This window comes from Micromys minutus (assembly GCF_963924665.1).
Source record: "Micromys minutus genome assembly, chromosome: 20".
Classification (NCBI taxonomy): domain Eukaryota; kingdom Metazoa; phylum Chordata; class Mammalia; order Rodentia; family Muridae; genus Micromys; species Micromys minutus.
In genome coordinates this window covers 8,334,733-8,352,010 of record NC_137955.1, presented here as the reverse complement: position 1 = coordinate 8,352,010, position 17,278 = coordinate 8,334,733, and the positions used below count along the sequence as shown (strand labels likewise).

General features: G+C 39.0%; 1 protein-coding gene across 1 annotated transcript in view; it reads left to right on the top strand.

Moving 5' to 3' along the window:
• IPO11 (importin 11) overlaps positions 1–17,278 on the top strand; it is a 138,285-nt gene that overhangs the window by 96,273 nt on the left and 24,734 nt on the right. The window contains exon 29 of the mRNA XM_080933618.1: positions 12,595–12,690. Coding sequence (XP_080789744.1) covers positions 12,595–12,690 — 96 coding nt within the window. The remainder of the gene's footprint in view (positions 1–12,594; positions 12,691–17,278) is intronic.

Below are 17,278 nucleotides of genomic sequence, written 5' to 3'. Positions count from 1 at the left end.
ATAATGACCTGAATCACAAATAGGTGATCAACTATGTTTGTTCTTCTTGATCTAATTTTATACTTTATTGAAAAGTTTATACTATCCATATGATATTGTTCTAAAGCATTCTATGGTGTTTAAACAAGTACTAATTTTAGCTTTTATAAAATGGGAATACTTAGAAGATAATTGCATTATAGAAAACCTAAAGACTATAATAAAACTGTATATTGTACAATGCCCCAAACTCAGATTCTCCCAGAAGTTTTCTATCCATGCTCCATTTCTCCTACTCATGTGGGTGATTGAGTGGGTGTGGAACAGGTCTGTCTAAGTTTTCAGGTTTTGTTTTGTTTTAAGATAGTCTTCCTATGTAGACCAGGTTGGCAGCTGTTGAGATTAAAGGTGTATGCCAACATACCTGTCTGATTTTCCAATTTCACAAGTTTGCTGATACTGCTGGTTAGGAGATCATGTGTTGAAAATCATAAAGATATGTGAGAGAAAATGAGAAGGATCTGAGGATTTAGTTTAAGATGCTGTGGAAGTGGTGACAGGGCGGAGAGATGCTCACTCCGCAAGTACTTGCTCTGCAAGCTAAAGGGACTGGGTTTGCATCCTTGGAGCGTGCAGAAGTGGAGGTGTCTGCAGTTTCTGAGGTCCCGTGCAAGATGGGAACTGAGACGAGAGAAACCCTGTAAGCTGCTAGGGCAGCCAGCCCACGTAAGCAATGGAAAATAACCAAAGAGAGCCTGTCTCGGCCAAGGAGTATGTCCTCCACATGCAGGACATGCATTCACTTATAAAGAAGGCACTGATAGTAATTTCTTCTGTGCCTGCACCTGAGTTTTCAGTGCTCAGTTCTAGGCTTAGTTTATGATCCCAGGGTCGGGGAAACTGATTAGATTAAAAGACAAAACAAAACACTCCTCTTCTAACATTATTTATGACTGAAATGAATATTTCCCCCTGAGGCATTTTTAATTAATAATTCTTTTGTCAAGTCCCTAAAATTCCTTCTATTCCAGTTGTTTGCATTGACAAGCCAAAGGTTTGTTTAATGAGTGAAAATGCCAACAGTGCAGAAGTGTGTATTGTAAAAGGTAGTTCTTCACACCGAAACTCAAGTCCTGTCTTAAAGACATTAAAAAGAAGCACAACCATATGCTTGGACTTTAGAAAAATTCTTAGGACAGGGTGTTTGCTTTGATCTTAACAGTCCCAAGCTTAAAGATTCCAGTGCTATGACGCAGAAGCTAAGGAACAGTTAAAACCAAAACAAAAACATTTTATATATATTTTTGTATGTAACATGATTGACTGAGAGTCAACCAGAAAACTTTAGTTTGTTACTAGTGATCTATAAATGGAGCTGTAATTGATGACATTTGTTTTTATGAACTATTCAGTTTGTGCTTTGTCAGCAGGTGCTCCCTTTTTCTTTTCTTCTTCTTCTTCTTTGTTTTTTTTTTTTTTTTTTTGAGACCTGGTTTGACAGTGTAGCTCTGGCTGTCTTAGAACTCACTCTGTAGACCATGCTGGCCTTGAGCTCACAGAGATCTTAATGCCTCTGCCTCATGAGCACTGGAATTAAAGGCGTATGACTACTCCCAGCCTGGATACTATACTTTTAATGGGAAATCATTTTCAACAATGGAAGACCTTATATACTTATGTAACTGTTCTTGGTGGGTGGGTGGTGTGACATCCCCCCTCCCCCGAGTTTCCAGGACATGGACATAAGCCTCAGTCTGTTCTTAGGAAAATCTGTTGCTTTTGCCAGATAATTTTCTATGGCTATCGTTTTTTAGCTTGACTTTATATGGGTATATTTCTTCATATAAATAATAACATAAATAAATGAAGAAATAATTCTATGAGACATTTATGCTTTGCCTTTTAAAACTCCTCTTTCCTCGATGACTCCTTGCTCATGAAAGCCTCTTGATCTCTAGCATGACTCCACTCTGAGGTTTATTCTTAGTGTAAACAGAACAAACTTTGCAAGGGCAGGCGGGCTGGAGGGTGGGCGGGCAGTAGAGTTTCTAATGGATAGAAAGCCCTGGAGATGGAAGTCTGTGGAGGAGACCTGTAAGGATAGGCAAGAGAAGGAGAGAAGGACTGGCAAAAATACTGCTTGGGAGCTTTGTGATTTAAATGTAGAAGAAAGTTATTGAAAGATATAAATGTTTGCTTTAAAGCAGGAGAAAGATACACTCAGATTTTTCAAAAGAACACTCTGAAATCAAGTGTGATGAAACATATCTGTGATTCCAGGGTTCAGGAGGGTGGAGGCAAATGGATCAAAAGTTAAAGGTCATCTGCCACTCATTCACCTTAAGGCTGGCTTGGGTTACTCAGCATTTGTCTACAAAATCAGAAGATCCTTCTAGTGTGTGCCAGAGAGGACGAATTACAGATGAATTGAGAGCTCATGGGGGTGTTGAAACTAGAGGCACAGCATCAATATAGGCATATTCAGAGAAACATGAGGCAGGATTTGATGCTGAGTTGGTTTGGAGAAGAGTAAATGAGGAGAAAAGGTAGAACTAAGAACCCAGATTTCTGGCTTGATCCTGGAATGACTGAGCCTGTTGTTATTTGTGGAAGGAAATTTAGGAGAGCCTGGTTTTATTTTTCCCTTTTGTTTTGGTTTTTACTTTTGCTCAGGGGAAGTAAGCATTCATAGTCTTTGACGTGCTTGTGAGGTTACCAAGAGCAGATGGGGGGAGGATGTGGGTTCAGTTAAGATTCCCATGCCCCAGAAAGTTCCTTGGGAAAGCTGAGAGAGTGCAGGGAGTGCAGTGGAGGAATCTTGTCAGGGAGCCCACCTAGATAGCAGGCCCAGATAGCCTGTACATGTAGCAGCTTAGTCAAATTGTTGACAGGGTCTCACTTTGTAGCCTTGGCTAGCCCGAAACCATATGTAGACCAGGCTAATCCTGCACTGTCTGAAATGCACCCTGCTCTGCCTCCCAAGTGCTGGAATTAATGGCATTCTTCATCATGCCAGCTACCATATGAATATGTTTAAACAGTTTAAAGCTAGGGGCTAGGAAGATCACTTGGTGGCCAAGCGTACTTGTTTCTCTTGTGGGCCCAGCACTTTTATGGTGTCTCATAGTCTTCTGTAACACCAGTCTCAGGAGAGTCAATGTTCTCTTCTGATCTCTTAGAGCACAGGCTTGCACATGGTGCTCATACATATAAATTATAGAAACAATACTTTAGAGAAATAGTATTGTTTCTCTTATTCCAAACCATAATTTTAGGTTTCTTGCCAAACTTTAACTATCAAGGTGAAATGTTTTTGGTCCATTTTTTTCTCACATTTTTATTTTTATTAAATTGTTTTTCTTTTCTCTTTGTTGTTATTTTGGGGTTGTGTTGTGTGTTTGTGTGTGTGTGTGTAGGTTTGGGGTTTTTTTTTTTTTTTTTTTTTGAGAGTCTGATACAATATATTTTGGTCATATTCTCCCATCCCTCCCAGATCTATCCCATATTGCCAACTGTTCTATCTGTCATTGAGCCTCATTTGTACAATTTTGTTTTAGAACTTCAAGGCTTCTTTCTTGAGCTTTATTGACAAGTAATTTCTTACCAATTGTTGGCATCAGTGTCCTCATCGATAGCTGAATTGCCATTTAATTGTGGGATGCTGGCTTGGCCTGGTAGCACACACCATAATCCCAGCACTCAGGAGGCAGAGGCAGGTGGGTCTCCAGAACTCTGAGACCAGCCTGGTCTACATAGGGAGTTCCAAGATAGCCAAAGGTACTATATCAAGAGCCTGTCTAAGTTGTGTGTGTGTGTGTGTGTGTGTGTGTGTGTGTGTGTGTACACGTGCATGCCTGTGCTTATCTGTCTCTGTATTTTCTGGAGCACATTATTATTTTCAGCTGAGCTATGTGGTATATGGGACTTTTTTAGGACTTTAATCCTGAATACAAGTGCCTTTTCATACAACTTTAATGTTACAACAGTTGGGTTTTTATCATTTTTATGTGTGTGAATGTTTTGCCTACATGTTTGTGCACCATATGTGTATAGTGCCTTTCGGTTCCTCAGGAATCAGAGTTACAGACAATTGTGAGCCTCCATGTGGGGCTAGGAATTGAACCTTGTGTCCTCTGGAAGAGAAGACTTAAGTGCCAAACCATTTCTCCAGCCCTGACAACTGGCTTTGATAATTTGTATATATAGCTTTGATAATTTGTCCTAGGGTGTATATATAGCTTTGATAATTTGTCATAGGGTTTATATATAGCTTTGATAATTTGTCCTAGGGTGTGTAGCTTTGATAATTTGTCCTAGGGTATATATCTCTGCTTTAAATAGTTTCCAGGATCGACAGTGGTGGGGTCTTCACCTGATCCCATGGTGAGTAATCCACACAAGGTTGGAGATGCAGCTCAGTTGGTAGAGTACTTACCTAGCATCATGAAACCTTAGGTTTGATCCCAGTACAACAAAATCAGGTGTGCTTTGTGCAAGAAGATCAGTATGAGATCTCTCCTTTTATTACTCTGAACGTGTTGTACCATCTTGGGTTATGTGTGACTCGTACTAGACACTGGTCATTTCATTTTTATGCACCCTTAGTATATCCTTGCTGGACATTGTTTTCTATGCATGTATATGCTTTCTTTTGCAAAGATCCCAAAGGATGGGATTCTACTTTCCCTAATACACAGCATGTGGTAGCTTGTATGAGAGTGCACCCTATAGCACCCTATAGCACATATATATGAAAACTTGGTCCCTCCTGGTGGACTTGTTGGGAAGGATCAAGAGGTGTGGCCTTGTTAGAGAAGGTGTGTGTAATGAGGCAGGCTTTGGGGCTGACTCAGTACCATTCCCAGTTAGCTCTTGGCCTTAGTCTACTGATGTGTGCTCTCAGCTGTTCCTACCTCCAAGCCTTTGCTCCACTGTCATGGACTGTAGAGCTCTGGTACCTTAAGCCCAACAAGACATTTCTTTTATAAGTTGCCATTTGTCGTGATGTTTTACCACACCAATAACAAAGTAACCAATATACTACATACTGATTGTCTTTTTAAAAGATTGTATTATATGTTTTTGTGTGTCACCAATAAGCTCAGAACTTCAGTATTGATGCTAAGTGCCTTCCCCACTAAGTTGTCTCTCTGCTCCCAGGTCCACCATTGCAATTCTGTGCAGTAACAAGAAAGAAACAAAATCCAGGTTATTGGAGGACTAATAATATATCACACATAAAAACCTTTGTAAGATCATTGAGTTAAAGAAAATAAGCTTTGCTTTAAGATTGAGAGTTATGGAGCTGGATTGGTTGCTCTGTAGACACGGGTTGCTCTTCCAGAGGTCCTGGGTTCGGTTTTCCAGCACCCACGTGATTGGTCACAACCGGCTATAACTTCAGTTCCAAGTGATCCAACACTCTCATATGGCCTCCACAGGCGACAGGCTCACAAGTGATGTACAGATATAACACAGAGCAAAGCATTTATATGCATAAAATAAATATTTTTAAAAGTGAATTAATAAACTTTGAATTATGAATGTTTAGCCCTCTTGGTAGATTTCTTTATATGCTATCTCATGTTCATGTGGAGAATTACTACACAGAAAGGATTGTGTTTCCACTTAGGGAACAACAATGTTTACAGGCTAAATTCTGGAGAGTATATAAAGGGAAACTTTCTGAGTTAACGTCAGCGCGGCCATAGTTTCATGTTGTGGAGATTCTGGGGTAAAACTGGCTTTCTTGCTTCCATGGAGTCTTCCAAAAAAAATCTGTTATTTGTTTACTCTTGTTAAGTTGTATAAACCAAGAAGCACAATTGAGAATATCTTGTCTGGTTGTTGCTTTTAGGTTTTTTTTTTTTTTTTTTTTTTGGTTTGTTTGTTTTTGTTTTTTGTTTAAAGGTTTATTTGTTTTCTGTATGTGAACACACTTGCTGTCTTCAGACACACCAGAAGAGGGCATAGGATCCCATTACAGATTGTTGTGGGAATTGAACTCAGGACCTTTAGAAGAGCAGCCTGTGCTCTTAACTATTGAGCCGTCTCTCCGGCCCGCTTTTAGGTTTTAATAGCTTGTTTCTTAAATTACCTGATCTGCCAATTTCTAATATTAAAGATAAAATAATTTAAGGATGATTTCCATTATTAAGTAGGTATGATTTGTGATTGGTACAATTAAGACCTGTTTAGATTAGAGATAATTTTAAGTGTTTAAAGTTCTGATTTTTTTCTTTGGCCCACTACTATGAAAATTTTGTACAGCATCAATTTTGACTTATAAATTTCCATGTTTGTTCCTGCCTGTTTCCTCCTGGGACAGGAGAATGAAGAGAGGATGAGAACTTGTAAGTCATCAGTTAATAGAGAGAGAAATTAAGATTCTGCTCTTATGTGGTTGGCCAGTGTAGAATGCTCACTAAGGAAAAACTTCAAAATTTCAAAAAAATTGGGCAAACAGCTGCTGGGCACTCGGTCCCCTTAATCAAATAAGCATTAGAACAAAGGTTTTCTTTGTGGATTAAAGTCTTTGTTGGCATTCTAAGGACATTTAGTATTCTAAACATCTCTTGTTTGAGTTCATTATGATATAAGAGAAATAATTTTAAACTAGCTCTTAAAATCAAATGAACAAACAGAAATATTGATTTTTGTACATTACTGAGTTTTCAAAAGGAAAGGAAGAATTACTTTTCATTAGGCTACATAATCTGTGCATATCTCATTTTTATATGCCTCCAGGAAATATTTACAATTTAAAACTAGTTTTCTTCATGTGCATTTTAGTGAGAAAGGGAATAAACGAAATGTATATGGAATTAGTTTATGTGATCAAATAGCCTTTTATTTGCTAGTTTCAGGTTTTTGTGTCTTCTTGTGTTTAATCCTTGTGCTCATACAGAGTTGGTCAGCACACAAGTGTCCCTAGCATCCTCGGGATTGATTGTTTTGGGATATTTTGGATAAAATCTACAGATGCTCAAGCCCCGTTTCTAAAATGGTGGAATACAGAAGCCATGTACACCCTCCTTTTACATTACATCATCTAGAGATGACTTAAAAACATCTAAAACAGGATAAATCCTGAGTAAGTTATATTCCACTATTAGTGACTATAATAATGAAGTCTGTATGTACTCAGTGCAGATGCAATTTTCCCCCAAAGTGTTCTGACAAGCAGTAGGTTGATTGCATAGATGTGGGTCCAGCAGATATGGAGGTCTGAAGATGCCTGAACAGTACAGTCTAGTGTTATAAATGGCCCATGTTGATGATGGGGCTTAGCTAAGTCAGTGGTGGGCTGTTTGCTTAGTAGGCTTGAGGCCCTGGATGTAAGTCCTAGCATGTGTGTGGATGTAGTCCTGCATGTGCTTTTTATGGGTCCATCAATTGTTTTCATGATTCTTTCTGACTCAAGTATATGAGAAAATGTAAGGCACAGGTAAAAGGAAGAACAAACTGAGGTCACTAACTGACTCTTTCAGTTTCACTTTGACTCTCCAGTCTTGTTGATATTAAAATTCCTTTGTATTTTTTAAAAAACAAATTTGCACATAATAGGTCCACGAATCACTCATTCTCCATGTTCTGGTACATACCCAGTAACAATACAGTTGCCTATTTCTTATCTATATATCAGCTATTTGTGACATTGTGATTATATTTATTTAAGTTATTTATTTGTTTCCGTAAACATTTATGTGTGCATTTACACACTTTTGCCATAGTTACCTATGTGAGTGTCAGAGGACAACTTGTGGGCTTCAGTTCTCCCCTTCTACCATGATGGTCCCTGGGAATGACCTGGTTGTCAGGCTTGACATTGTTACCTGCCAAGCCACCTTGTCAGCCCCATGACTATAATTTTAAAAGGAAACATATAATAAGAAAACTCCAGAATGCAAATAAAGGAAAGTCTGCAGCATTTGGGATCATGAATTTTCTTGATTATTTATTGAGTGCTCACACATGCACCATTATCCTACTGGGTATAAAAATAACCATAACACATGATTCTTATTTAACTTCTATAACAGTTCTCAAAAATCAAAGGACAAAAGAAGAACATAACATGAAAGACACTTCACAGGTGCATGTCCAATGAGTGGAGACCTTTTACTGAATTCAGGAGAATGCTCTGGGTGAGAAGTCCCAGAAGTCTTCATGGTGGAAGTGTGTCTTAGTGAGAGTTTCTATTCCCTCACAAAACATCACAACCAAGAAGCAAAGAGGGAGGAAAGGGTTTATTCAGCTTGCACTTCCCACATTGCTCTTCATCACCGAAGGAAGTCAGGACTGGAACTCAAGCAGGTCAGGAAGCAGGAGCTGATGCAGAGGCCATGGAGGGATGTCACTTACTGGCTTGCTGCTCCTGACTTGCTCAGCTTGCTTTCTTATAGAACCCAGGTCCACCAGCCCAGGGATGGCTCCACCCACAATGGGCTGGGCCCTCCCCCCTTGATCACTAGTTGAGAAAATGCCTTACAGCTGGATCTCATGGAGGCGTTTCCTCAGCTGAGGCTCCTTTCTCTGTGATAACTCCAGCTTGTGTCAAGTGGACAGTGTGAAGGAGGGGAGCAGTCTGAGAAATGGAGAACTCGGAATGTTGGTTTCTGTAGGGCTACTGTGTATTGCTAGATGGATATAAGGTAGTCTTTTCAGGGATTGTAGAGTCCTAGGCACCAGCTGGAGTGTTGATGCAGGAGGACTGCCAGCGATAGCACGGAGAAGGACAACCCTGCTCCTGGATATAACAGGACTTTTCTTCAAAAGTACACAACAGCTAAAGCACTGGTATCTTTCAGTCAAGTCCTACCCGCTTTTCTTCCTCCCAGCCTTTGATTTCACTCTGGATTATAGCTTTCTTTTGATTGTTTCTGTCTTAAATGTCTAGTCACATTTGGACCGGGAGGTTAAGACACTCACCACTAAGCTGGATGATCTGTGTTTCATCTCTGAAACCCCATATGGTGGAAGCAGAAAACCTGACTCCTTTGAGTTGTCAACTCTGGCTTCTCTATGCACTCGAACCCCCCCAAAAAAAAAAGGAAAAATGTTTTAAGAAGTTCACGGCCCTAATTCTAGAAAATAATATTAAAAAAATTGATTCTTAATTTATACCCAGGAGTTGACAAAGTGTTATGTGTGTAAGTATGTGCACAGGAGCAAAAATAGGGCTTCTGGTCTCCCTGGATTTACAGGTGGTGGTAAGCTATCTGAGGTGGGTGCTGGGTTCATGTCTACTCTTTGGCAAGAGCAATACATGCCTATCTTTCCAGCTCCAAGGCAATCTTTTTTAAGAGCTTCATTATAAAATGTTACAAGTTTGGTCATTAGGAGAAATACGTTAAACAGTAGAAGCATTAGAAGAGTTTGCTTGCTTATCTATCTATCTGTCTGTCTATCTATCTATCTATCTATCTATCTATCTATCTATCTATCTATTCTGAAGGCTGGAGTAGAGCCACACCTGTAACCCCAGCACTTGTGAGCATCTATGAGAACAAGACCAACCTGGTCTACATAAGTGTTTCAAGATAGCTACTACATATTATCTTTAAATATATACAGTGTATGCATTCCAAATGCCAGGAAAGTGCACACTAAGTAGCCTTGTAGTTTTCTCTGTTATGTGGAAATCCTTTCCTCAAACTGCTTAATGAGCAACAATAAGGTGCTTCTTTTGGAGAATGCTTTTTAAAACTCTGAGTGCTGTGGGGATAGTGATACTGCCTGACTTGTCTTTTTTTACTGATTACAGAATGTTTCCTTTCTACCCTCTAGTTCTTCCTCCCTAGAGTAGGCTCTTCATTCAAAACCAGCCTTCGTTCCTTTGTGCCCTGGGCTGTAGGGTCTGTCTCCTCCGCTCTGACACTTGAGGGATGGATTCAGCAGAATAATACTTCTTAACCACAGCACAGCACAGTGAGGCTGACACATACCTGTTAAAATTCATAATTAATATTTTCAGAAAACATTGACATTGATTCTAAGTTTTCCAGTTTCCCCAGGAGTGAGGTTGATGCTTAGAGCTTTGTTAGTAGAGAAGGCAGTTTACTGTTCTCCCTAGAAATCTTGAAACAGATCCATGGGCAAGATAAAGGGTGAGCGGGCTTTGTCTATTTAATCAATGCTGTCAGTGTTTTATTAAGAAGAAATTTCAGGTTGCACTTGCCTTGGCATCTGTGATGGCTCCATGGTGATTTGCTTCTCAGTGTGAGGTAATGGCCATATTGTTTCTACCCTTTGTCTCCACACCCAAATCTAGGCTTCATTACAGGCAAAGAAACTGAAGGTCACATAATTTGTAGTTACATTTCTAGCGAAAAGCTTGACGTTTTTCCCAGTGTATACAATAGAATGTAGAATGAATATTTTAGAAAATATTTTTTAATTCTAAGATAAAGGAATCGTGGCAGCATAAACTACATCCTTGTGAAATAAGATGTTTTACTCAAACAAGAGTGAATTAGAGTGATTCCCACCAGTTGGGACTTAGCCCATTTGGTGATTTGGTTTTCGGACTGCACATGGGTAGAAGTGGCCCAGACTGCTGACCTTGGAGCTGTATGCTAAACAGTGGTTGTTTGCTGAACCGTGGTTGTTTGTTGTTGTTGTTGTTGTTGTCTTGTTTTTAAAGACAGGGTCTCACTGTGCATCTTTGGCTACAAAATGTAATATGGAGACAAGACTGGCCTTGGACTCAGACTCCCACCTGCCTCTGTCTCCGTTGTTAGAGTTCAGGTAATCATCAGCACACCTGCATTTGCTGAACCTATTAAAAACTTAATTATGCATGTTAATGAAGTCTGAATAACACAGGTCAAGCCCCTTGTGGGGATAAAAGTATAATCTTGGAGGCACTAACTTATTGAGCTACTTTGAAATTTCCACAGTATAGTTTAATGCTGCTATGTAGTAGTAGGTGTAATCGCTGCTTTGACTTTTGTGAAATACCTTCTATAAGCTATGATGTATGTGTAGCAAAAGTATACAGGTTAGACAGATTTACACCTTTGCACAACCATTGCCACGCTTATCATAGAAAGTACTTATATCACCCACAATGTCCAGATAGCCTTGCCTTTGGAACATTTTGTAGACGTGGTCCTCGAGTATGTAGTTCTTTCACTCTGGCTTTTTGCTTTCACCATGATGCCTTAGAGAGTCAGTCATGGCACCTGGGAAGTTCTGTTTTTGTGCTGATTGTATTCTGTTGAATAAATTTCATGGACCTGAGTGTGTAATCAGATTTATTCATTGACTGCTGATAGGCATGTGTGGGCTGTTTGCAGGTTGGGACTGTTAAAGCTACCACATGTATTTGTACAGCTCTTAGAACACTCGCTTGGATTTTAGGTAAATACCTGCAAGTAGGGTTGCTTAACTTTATTAAAATGGGAGATATTTTCCAGTGTGAATACAACATTTGAAGTTCTTGTTAACAATACCTAAGACTCTTTACCTTCATGAAGTATTGGCGGCCATCTTTCTCACATTTGTGGGTTATGTGGGGGGAGGTGCATCTGCAGACACAGGTACACTCGTGTAGTCTACAGACAACCTTGTAATTTCTTTGTGGGTTGTGTGGGCAGCTTGTCCCTGCCTTCCAACAGGCATATGCTGCCATGCTGTGTTTTTCCATGGCCCTTGAGGATCGTGGCTTCTTACTCTTGTCTAGCAAGCACTTTATCAGCTTAGCTTTCTCCAGACCCGTAGCGTTGCCAGTCTTCTTAATTTTACTTTTAAATAAAATTTACTGTGATTTCAGCATGTGTTTCTGTAATGCCTAATTATATGCAACAGCTTTTCAAGTACTCCCATGAAATCTGAATATTTTTCTTGGTAAACTGCCTGTTCACATTTTTTCATCTCCAAATCTTTTCTACTTCAAAATGAAGTTGTTTGTCTGCTGATTCTGACAGATTGTTCTGAATTCTTTATATGCTGGGTCCAAGTTTTTGCCAAATGTTTTAACAATATTTCTTTCACACAACACATTTTTTTTCTCTTCCCTTGACAGTGTCTTCAGAAAGGCAGAGATTTTTGCCAGCACTTTGTGTCCCTATTGTTGTAAAATTAACACAAGACTTTTAGAAAAAAATAGTAAAAATCAGTGTGTGTGTGTGTGTGTGTGTGTGTGTGTGCGTCTGTGTGTTTGCATGTGTGTCTGTGTGTGTATGTGCATGTGTGTCTGTGTGTGTGTGTGTGTGTGCATGTGTGTTGGGGGGGTGAAAGTGTATACAATGTATCCCTCCCTCCCTCTGCACTATTCCTATGTGAAGACGGCCCCTCCTGTGTCCACCTTCAAAGCTAGGGTAGGAAACCCATTCACAGCTCAGCACCTTTTTGATGTGGATGCTGAGGATTCACCACTGACTCATCTCTGCCTCAGTCACCTTCCTTGGTGCTCATATTTAAAGACCAAAAGTCTTACAAGAGAAGAATTGTCAGTATTATGTGCAGTTTTAAAAATGTTACCCTTAAATACATTGTGAAGGCTTTTCTTTGTTCAGTACTAAATTTATATGTTCAAGATAGTATTTGGAGTTTTAAAAAAGATGGCGTTAAAATACTCTGGTTAACTATATTGTTTTTCTTTTATTTTAGTGTTATCCAAGATAAATTTTGTGGAATTATAAATATCTCAGTGGAGGCCCTTCACGATGTCATGACAGAAGACCCTGAAACGAGAACTTACAAAGAGTAGGTGGATCATTTAATTAATCATACTTAGATTTATGGAAGTAAATAATGCTGCATGATTATTTTTAGTTCGCAATATGAAGAGTGTAATTTTGTCTTTTATACAGTTTTGTTTTTTTTTTTAAATTTTTATTTTAGACAAGGTCTTAAGTATCCCAAACTGATCATAAACATACATAGTCAGAAATGACTTTGAACTTCTGATCTTCCTATCCTTCAGTTCCCAAGTGCTATAATTTTGTCCCTTCATACGTACTTTATGTGGTTTTGGGTTGTATGTGTTGCTGTGAACTGAGCTATATCAACAGCACTACACCAAGAAATTTATTATTTTGCTTATGATATTTATTAGATTTTCTAAAGTCCAACTTTATTTTGTTATATTCCAAATTGGGCTTTTTTCATGTAATAACTATCATTTTGTTACTTGACTATATATATTTATATATATTTAATTGAGCTCTTGCCAGTTAATGGCTGCTGAGGACAAGGAAGTTCTTTTTCTATAGGAATGTAGCCACTGGGAAGTTGCCTATGATCCATGGCCTATGATATACATAAGTTAAAATAAAAATATTTAGAAGATATGAAACAGGAGCAGAAGTTTCTAGAGGGAACAGGAAGGAACTGTAGAGGGGAATAGGCATAGATATGATTAAAATGTATTATACACATGTGTAAAGTTGCCAGAGAGTAAATTTAAAACATAATAAATAAATAAATTCCAAAGACAGTCTATCATAAATTTCTTTTTAAGGACATTTTAAATAGGCTTATCCTTTCAAGCTAATTATGAGAAAAGTGGGATGAGTTATTTTGTGATTAAAACACCTTAAGATAGAACTTTTTGGATAACATGTTACCTTTCAAATGATTGACTAGTTTCAAGAAGTAATAGTTAAAATGATGTTCTTTTTGGTGAACAGTTAGGCAAAATTATATTGTTAAGAATGTAGAAAGGTAACCAGGCTTAGTGCTGCATGCTTTTAACCCTCTGAGTTCAGGACAGTCTTGTTTACATAGTCACTCCTGGGCCAGCGAGTCTAAGTAGTGAGTTCCTGTCTCAAAACTAACAACAAATGAATGCGGGTCTGGAGGGATGGGATCACAGCCAAAGATCACTTCCTGCTCTTACAGAGGACCCAGGCTGCTTTCTAGCATCCACATAACTGTTCACCGCTGACTATAACTCCAGTTCCAGGGGATCTAACACCCTCTTTCGGCCTCTGTAGACAACATGCTTTTGTGCGGTGCACATATGTCCCTGTAGGCAAAATTTAATTACATATAAACTGAAAAAGACACTCTCAATCATACAAATATCAGCTAAAATTTTTAATTGTATTTTCTGTGCATAGCATTTATTATACCTGTTATCTTACTATAATCTTAATATTTACCTACAGTGTTAATCAAGTTTCATGAGATTATAGGCTGCTTGACTTATTACTACAACAAACTTGTTTTTTTGTTGTTGTTGTTTTCTACAAAGCCAATTATAACAAATAAGAAAGTTTGCTATTTAGATCATGTATTGTTGAAAACACTATAAGCATTTGCAAATGCTTTTTATATAAACATGTAAACATAAAATTGTCTACATGTTATTTAGCTTTTGAGGAATTATTATGGAATAGAAATATCGAGCTTTTTGTGACTACACAACAGAAATAAGTAGTCATTCATACATGTAAAGAATTTGCCTTTAAAGTTAAATAGGAATTGTTAACAATAAGACTTTAATATAACAGGCATGTAAATAATGTTTTTATATAATATGACATAGTTTTCAAGTAATGGTATAACATTTAGGATATGTTCAGATAGCCTTGTATAGTTTATTTATACATAATGTATATTTAAGAAGACAAATACTATATATGAAGACATAAAAGTTCTTATTCCTTATGCCATATTCAGCATGGGGAAAAAAGGCAAACCTTTGGTTTAGAAGGAAAACAACCCAATTAGGAGACTGTCATAGAAGTCTAATGCGATGGCTGGTGAAATGGCTGAGTAGGCAGAAAGTGCTTGCTGTACAGTCATGGCAGCCTGAGCCGAGTCCCTGGAACCACAGTAGAATAAAAAAGTAAAATAAATAAAGAGTGAAATCCAAACTCAAACCTAGACAGGAGGCTGGTGCTCCTAGGGAGTGAGAACCTGTCCCTCACTGTTTTCCTTCCCCGGAATTCCTGGGTGGAGGCTGTTACCAGGAGAGGTATTGGGCACATGGAAACAGAGTGGAGAAATGGAGAAACAAGTTACCTCACTTGTGGGACTTTAGCTTCTTAGCGTGCTTGCAGAGGTCTGTGATAAATCTTTTTTATCTGTTCTCTGTGCCTTATGTCGTTCTAAACATTGTAACCCACAGGGCTACAGAACACAGTTAGACTTCCAGAAAGGTTCAGATGGAAAGTATAAAATATTCACTGTGGTAGCTGACTTACTTTCCAGCTTTCCCTTTATGTTTATTTGAATAGTTCATTGAAAGGAAACTAATCTTTCTGGTTCTGTTGACATTTTTATTAAACTCTTTGAGAATGAATTAGGGAAAAGGAAGAAAACTATTTTCTTCACCAGTGTAAGTCATATACAAATCAGTGTTCTCGTCAGAAACAGAGTCAGTAAACAACTGTAAAAATATTATTTTAAGAACCTGGCTCATTTGGTTACAAAGGCTGAGGCATTTCTGGTTTGTAGTGGTAGGTTAGAGACTTAGGAGAGCCAGTAGCTTGAGTTCTAGTGCATCCAGCTTCAAAGGCAGAAAAACAAAGTCCTAACTTGAAGGCAGATAGAGCATGAATTCCCTGACACAACATTTTTCTCCGTGTTTGTGTTGGCAAAGGCCCAACACATATAGAGGGGACATTCTGCTTTGTCCAGCTCATGGTTTAGAAACTGATTCCATCTAAAAGCAACTCCACTGCACACCTAAAGTAATATTTAACCAATACCTGGGCTCTTGGCAGCTGCAGTAGGTTGACAAATAACTGTCCTATGAAAATAGTTTTGTTGATAGAGCTTCCTATCCCACTTGTTTAGGCCAGGCATTGTGTTAGTAAGAAAGCAAGCCTTAAGGGGAGACGGAGAACCGTGAAACACTACTACAGTCAGGAAGAGACCAAGGCCTCATACAAAATAAGCAAATTCTTTAGTACTGAGATATATCTCTAGCAAGAATAACTTCTGAGGGTGTGTAGTGGATTGGAGCCAACTAATGTAACCAGTGTGAAAATACAGTTTTGGAATGATTTTTGTAATCAGTGGAGGTTTCTAGTAATTCTTATGTATGGAAGTGACATGTAGTTTGAATGAAAATCCCTCCCCACACCCCTACACCCAAGGCAAATATGCTTACATACTTGTCCCTAGCTGGTGGAACTGTTTGGGAAGGATCAGGAGGTATGGTCTTGTTGAAAAAGGTGTGTCACTTGAGGGTGGGCTTTGAAGTTTCAGAAGTCCAGGCCAGGCCCAGTCTGACTGCCTCATGCTTGTGGATCTAGATGTAGGTTCTTAGCTGTCCTCTGGCATCGTCCCTCCCTGCCACAACAGTCATGGACACTAATCCTTTATAACCATGAACAGCAAATTAAATACTTTCTTTTTGAAGTTGCCTTGGTCTTGGTGTTTTGTCACAGCAGTAGAACTGAGACAGAATTGGGAGCAGGCGACTGCTGTGACAGGCCTGGCCAATGCTGGCTTTTTAGGAATGTGGAAGACTGTGGAAACATGGACCAGGAAAGTAGTTGACTACTGTAAGTGGAGCTTAATAGGGCACACTGGCAGGATCTTGGAAGACAATAGTGCTGAGCATTGAGGACTATGGAGGCCCATCTCAAAAGGTTTCTTTCAGAGGGGAATCAATATTAGAAACTAAGCTGGAGACCATTCTTATGATATTTTGGCAAATAATGTGATTGCTTTTTGCCTGTTTAAAATCTGCATGAGGCTCAATTGAAGAACTAATGCATTTGGCAGAGATTTAAGTTGACTGTCCCCTGGTTATTACAGTGAGGAAGAGCAAGCAAGGCAATAAGCAAACAACAAGCTTGAGGAGGAAAAAGAACACCAGGAAATTCAATGTTTGCGCCAAGGCTGGTGTTGAGAGACATAAGAAGAAGCCATTGTTCAAATAGAATAGAAGAAGGGGAGTCCTCAGGACAGGACCCCAGTCAGCTAAGCTTTCAACTTACAAAAAGCAACAACAAATCAAAGCCTATGCAGATGTCACGCTAGGAGAGGGCTAGGCTGCCTCCCAAACAAGCAGCTGAACATGGCAGTGTAGGCCCTGTGGTTCTTCTCTGGAGTCTGGAAGGGTAGAAAAGTACCCGAAGATGCGGCATGATCAGGTTTACAATGAGATTCATGTGATCTGTGGAAACTGAGCCAGAGGATGAGAAAACATTTAGGTGTCTGTAATACGTAATATTATCTTGGTAAGCACACCGAGCTGGATTTGACATAGACTTTGGAGGGAGTTGGTGGAGGCACTAAGGAGGCCAACAGGTGTTTATCATTGGATGGTATGTGGGTCAGGTTCAAACTGTGTTATTTCTAGCCTCTTATTATCCTTGTTTCTTAACATGCC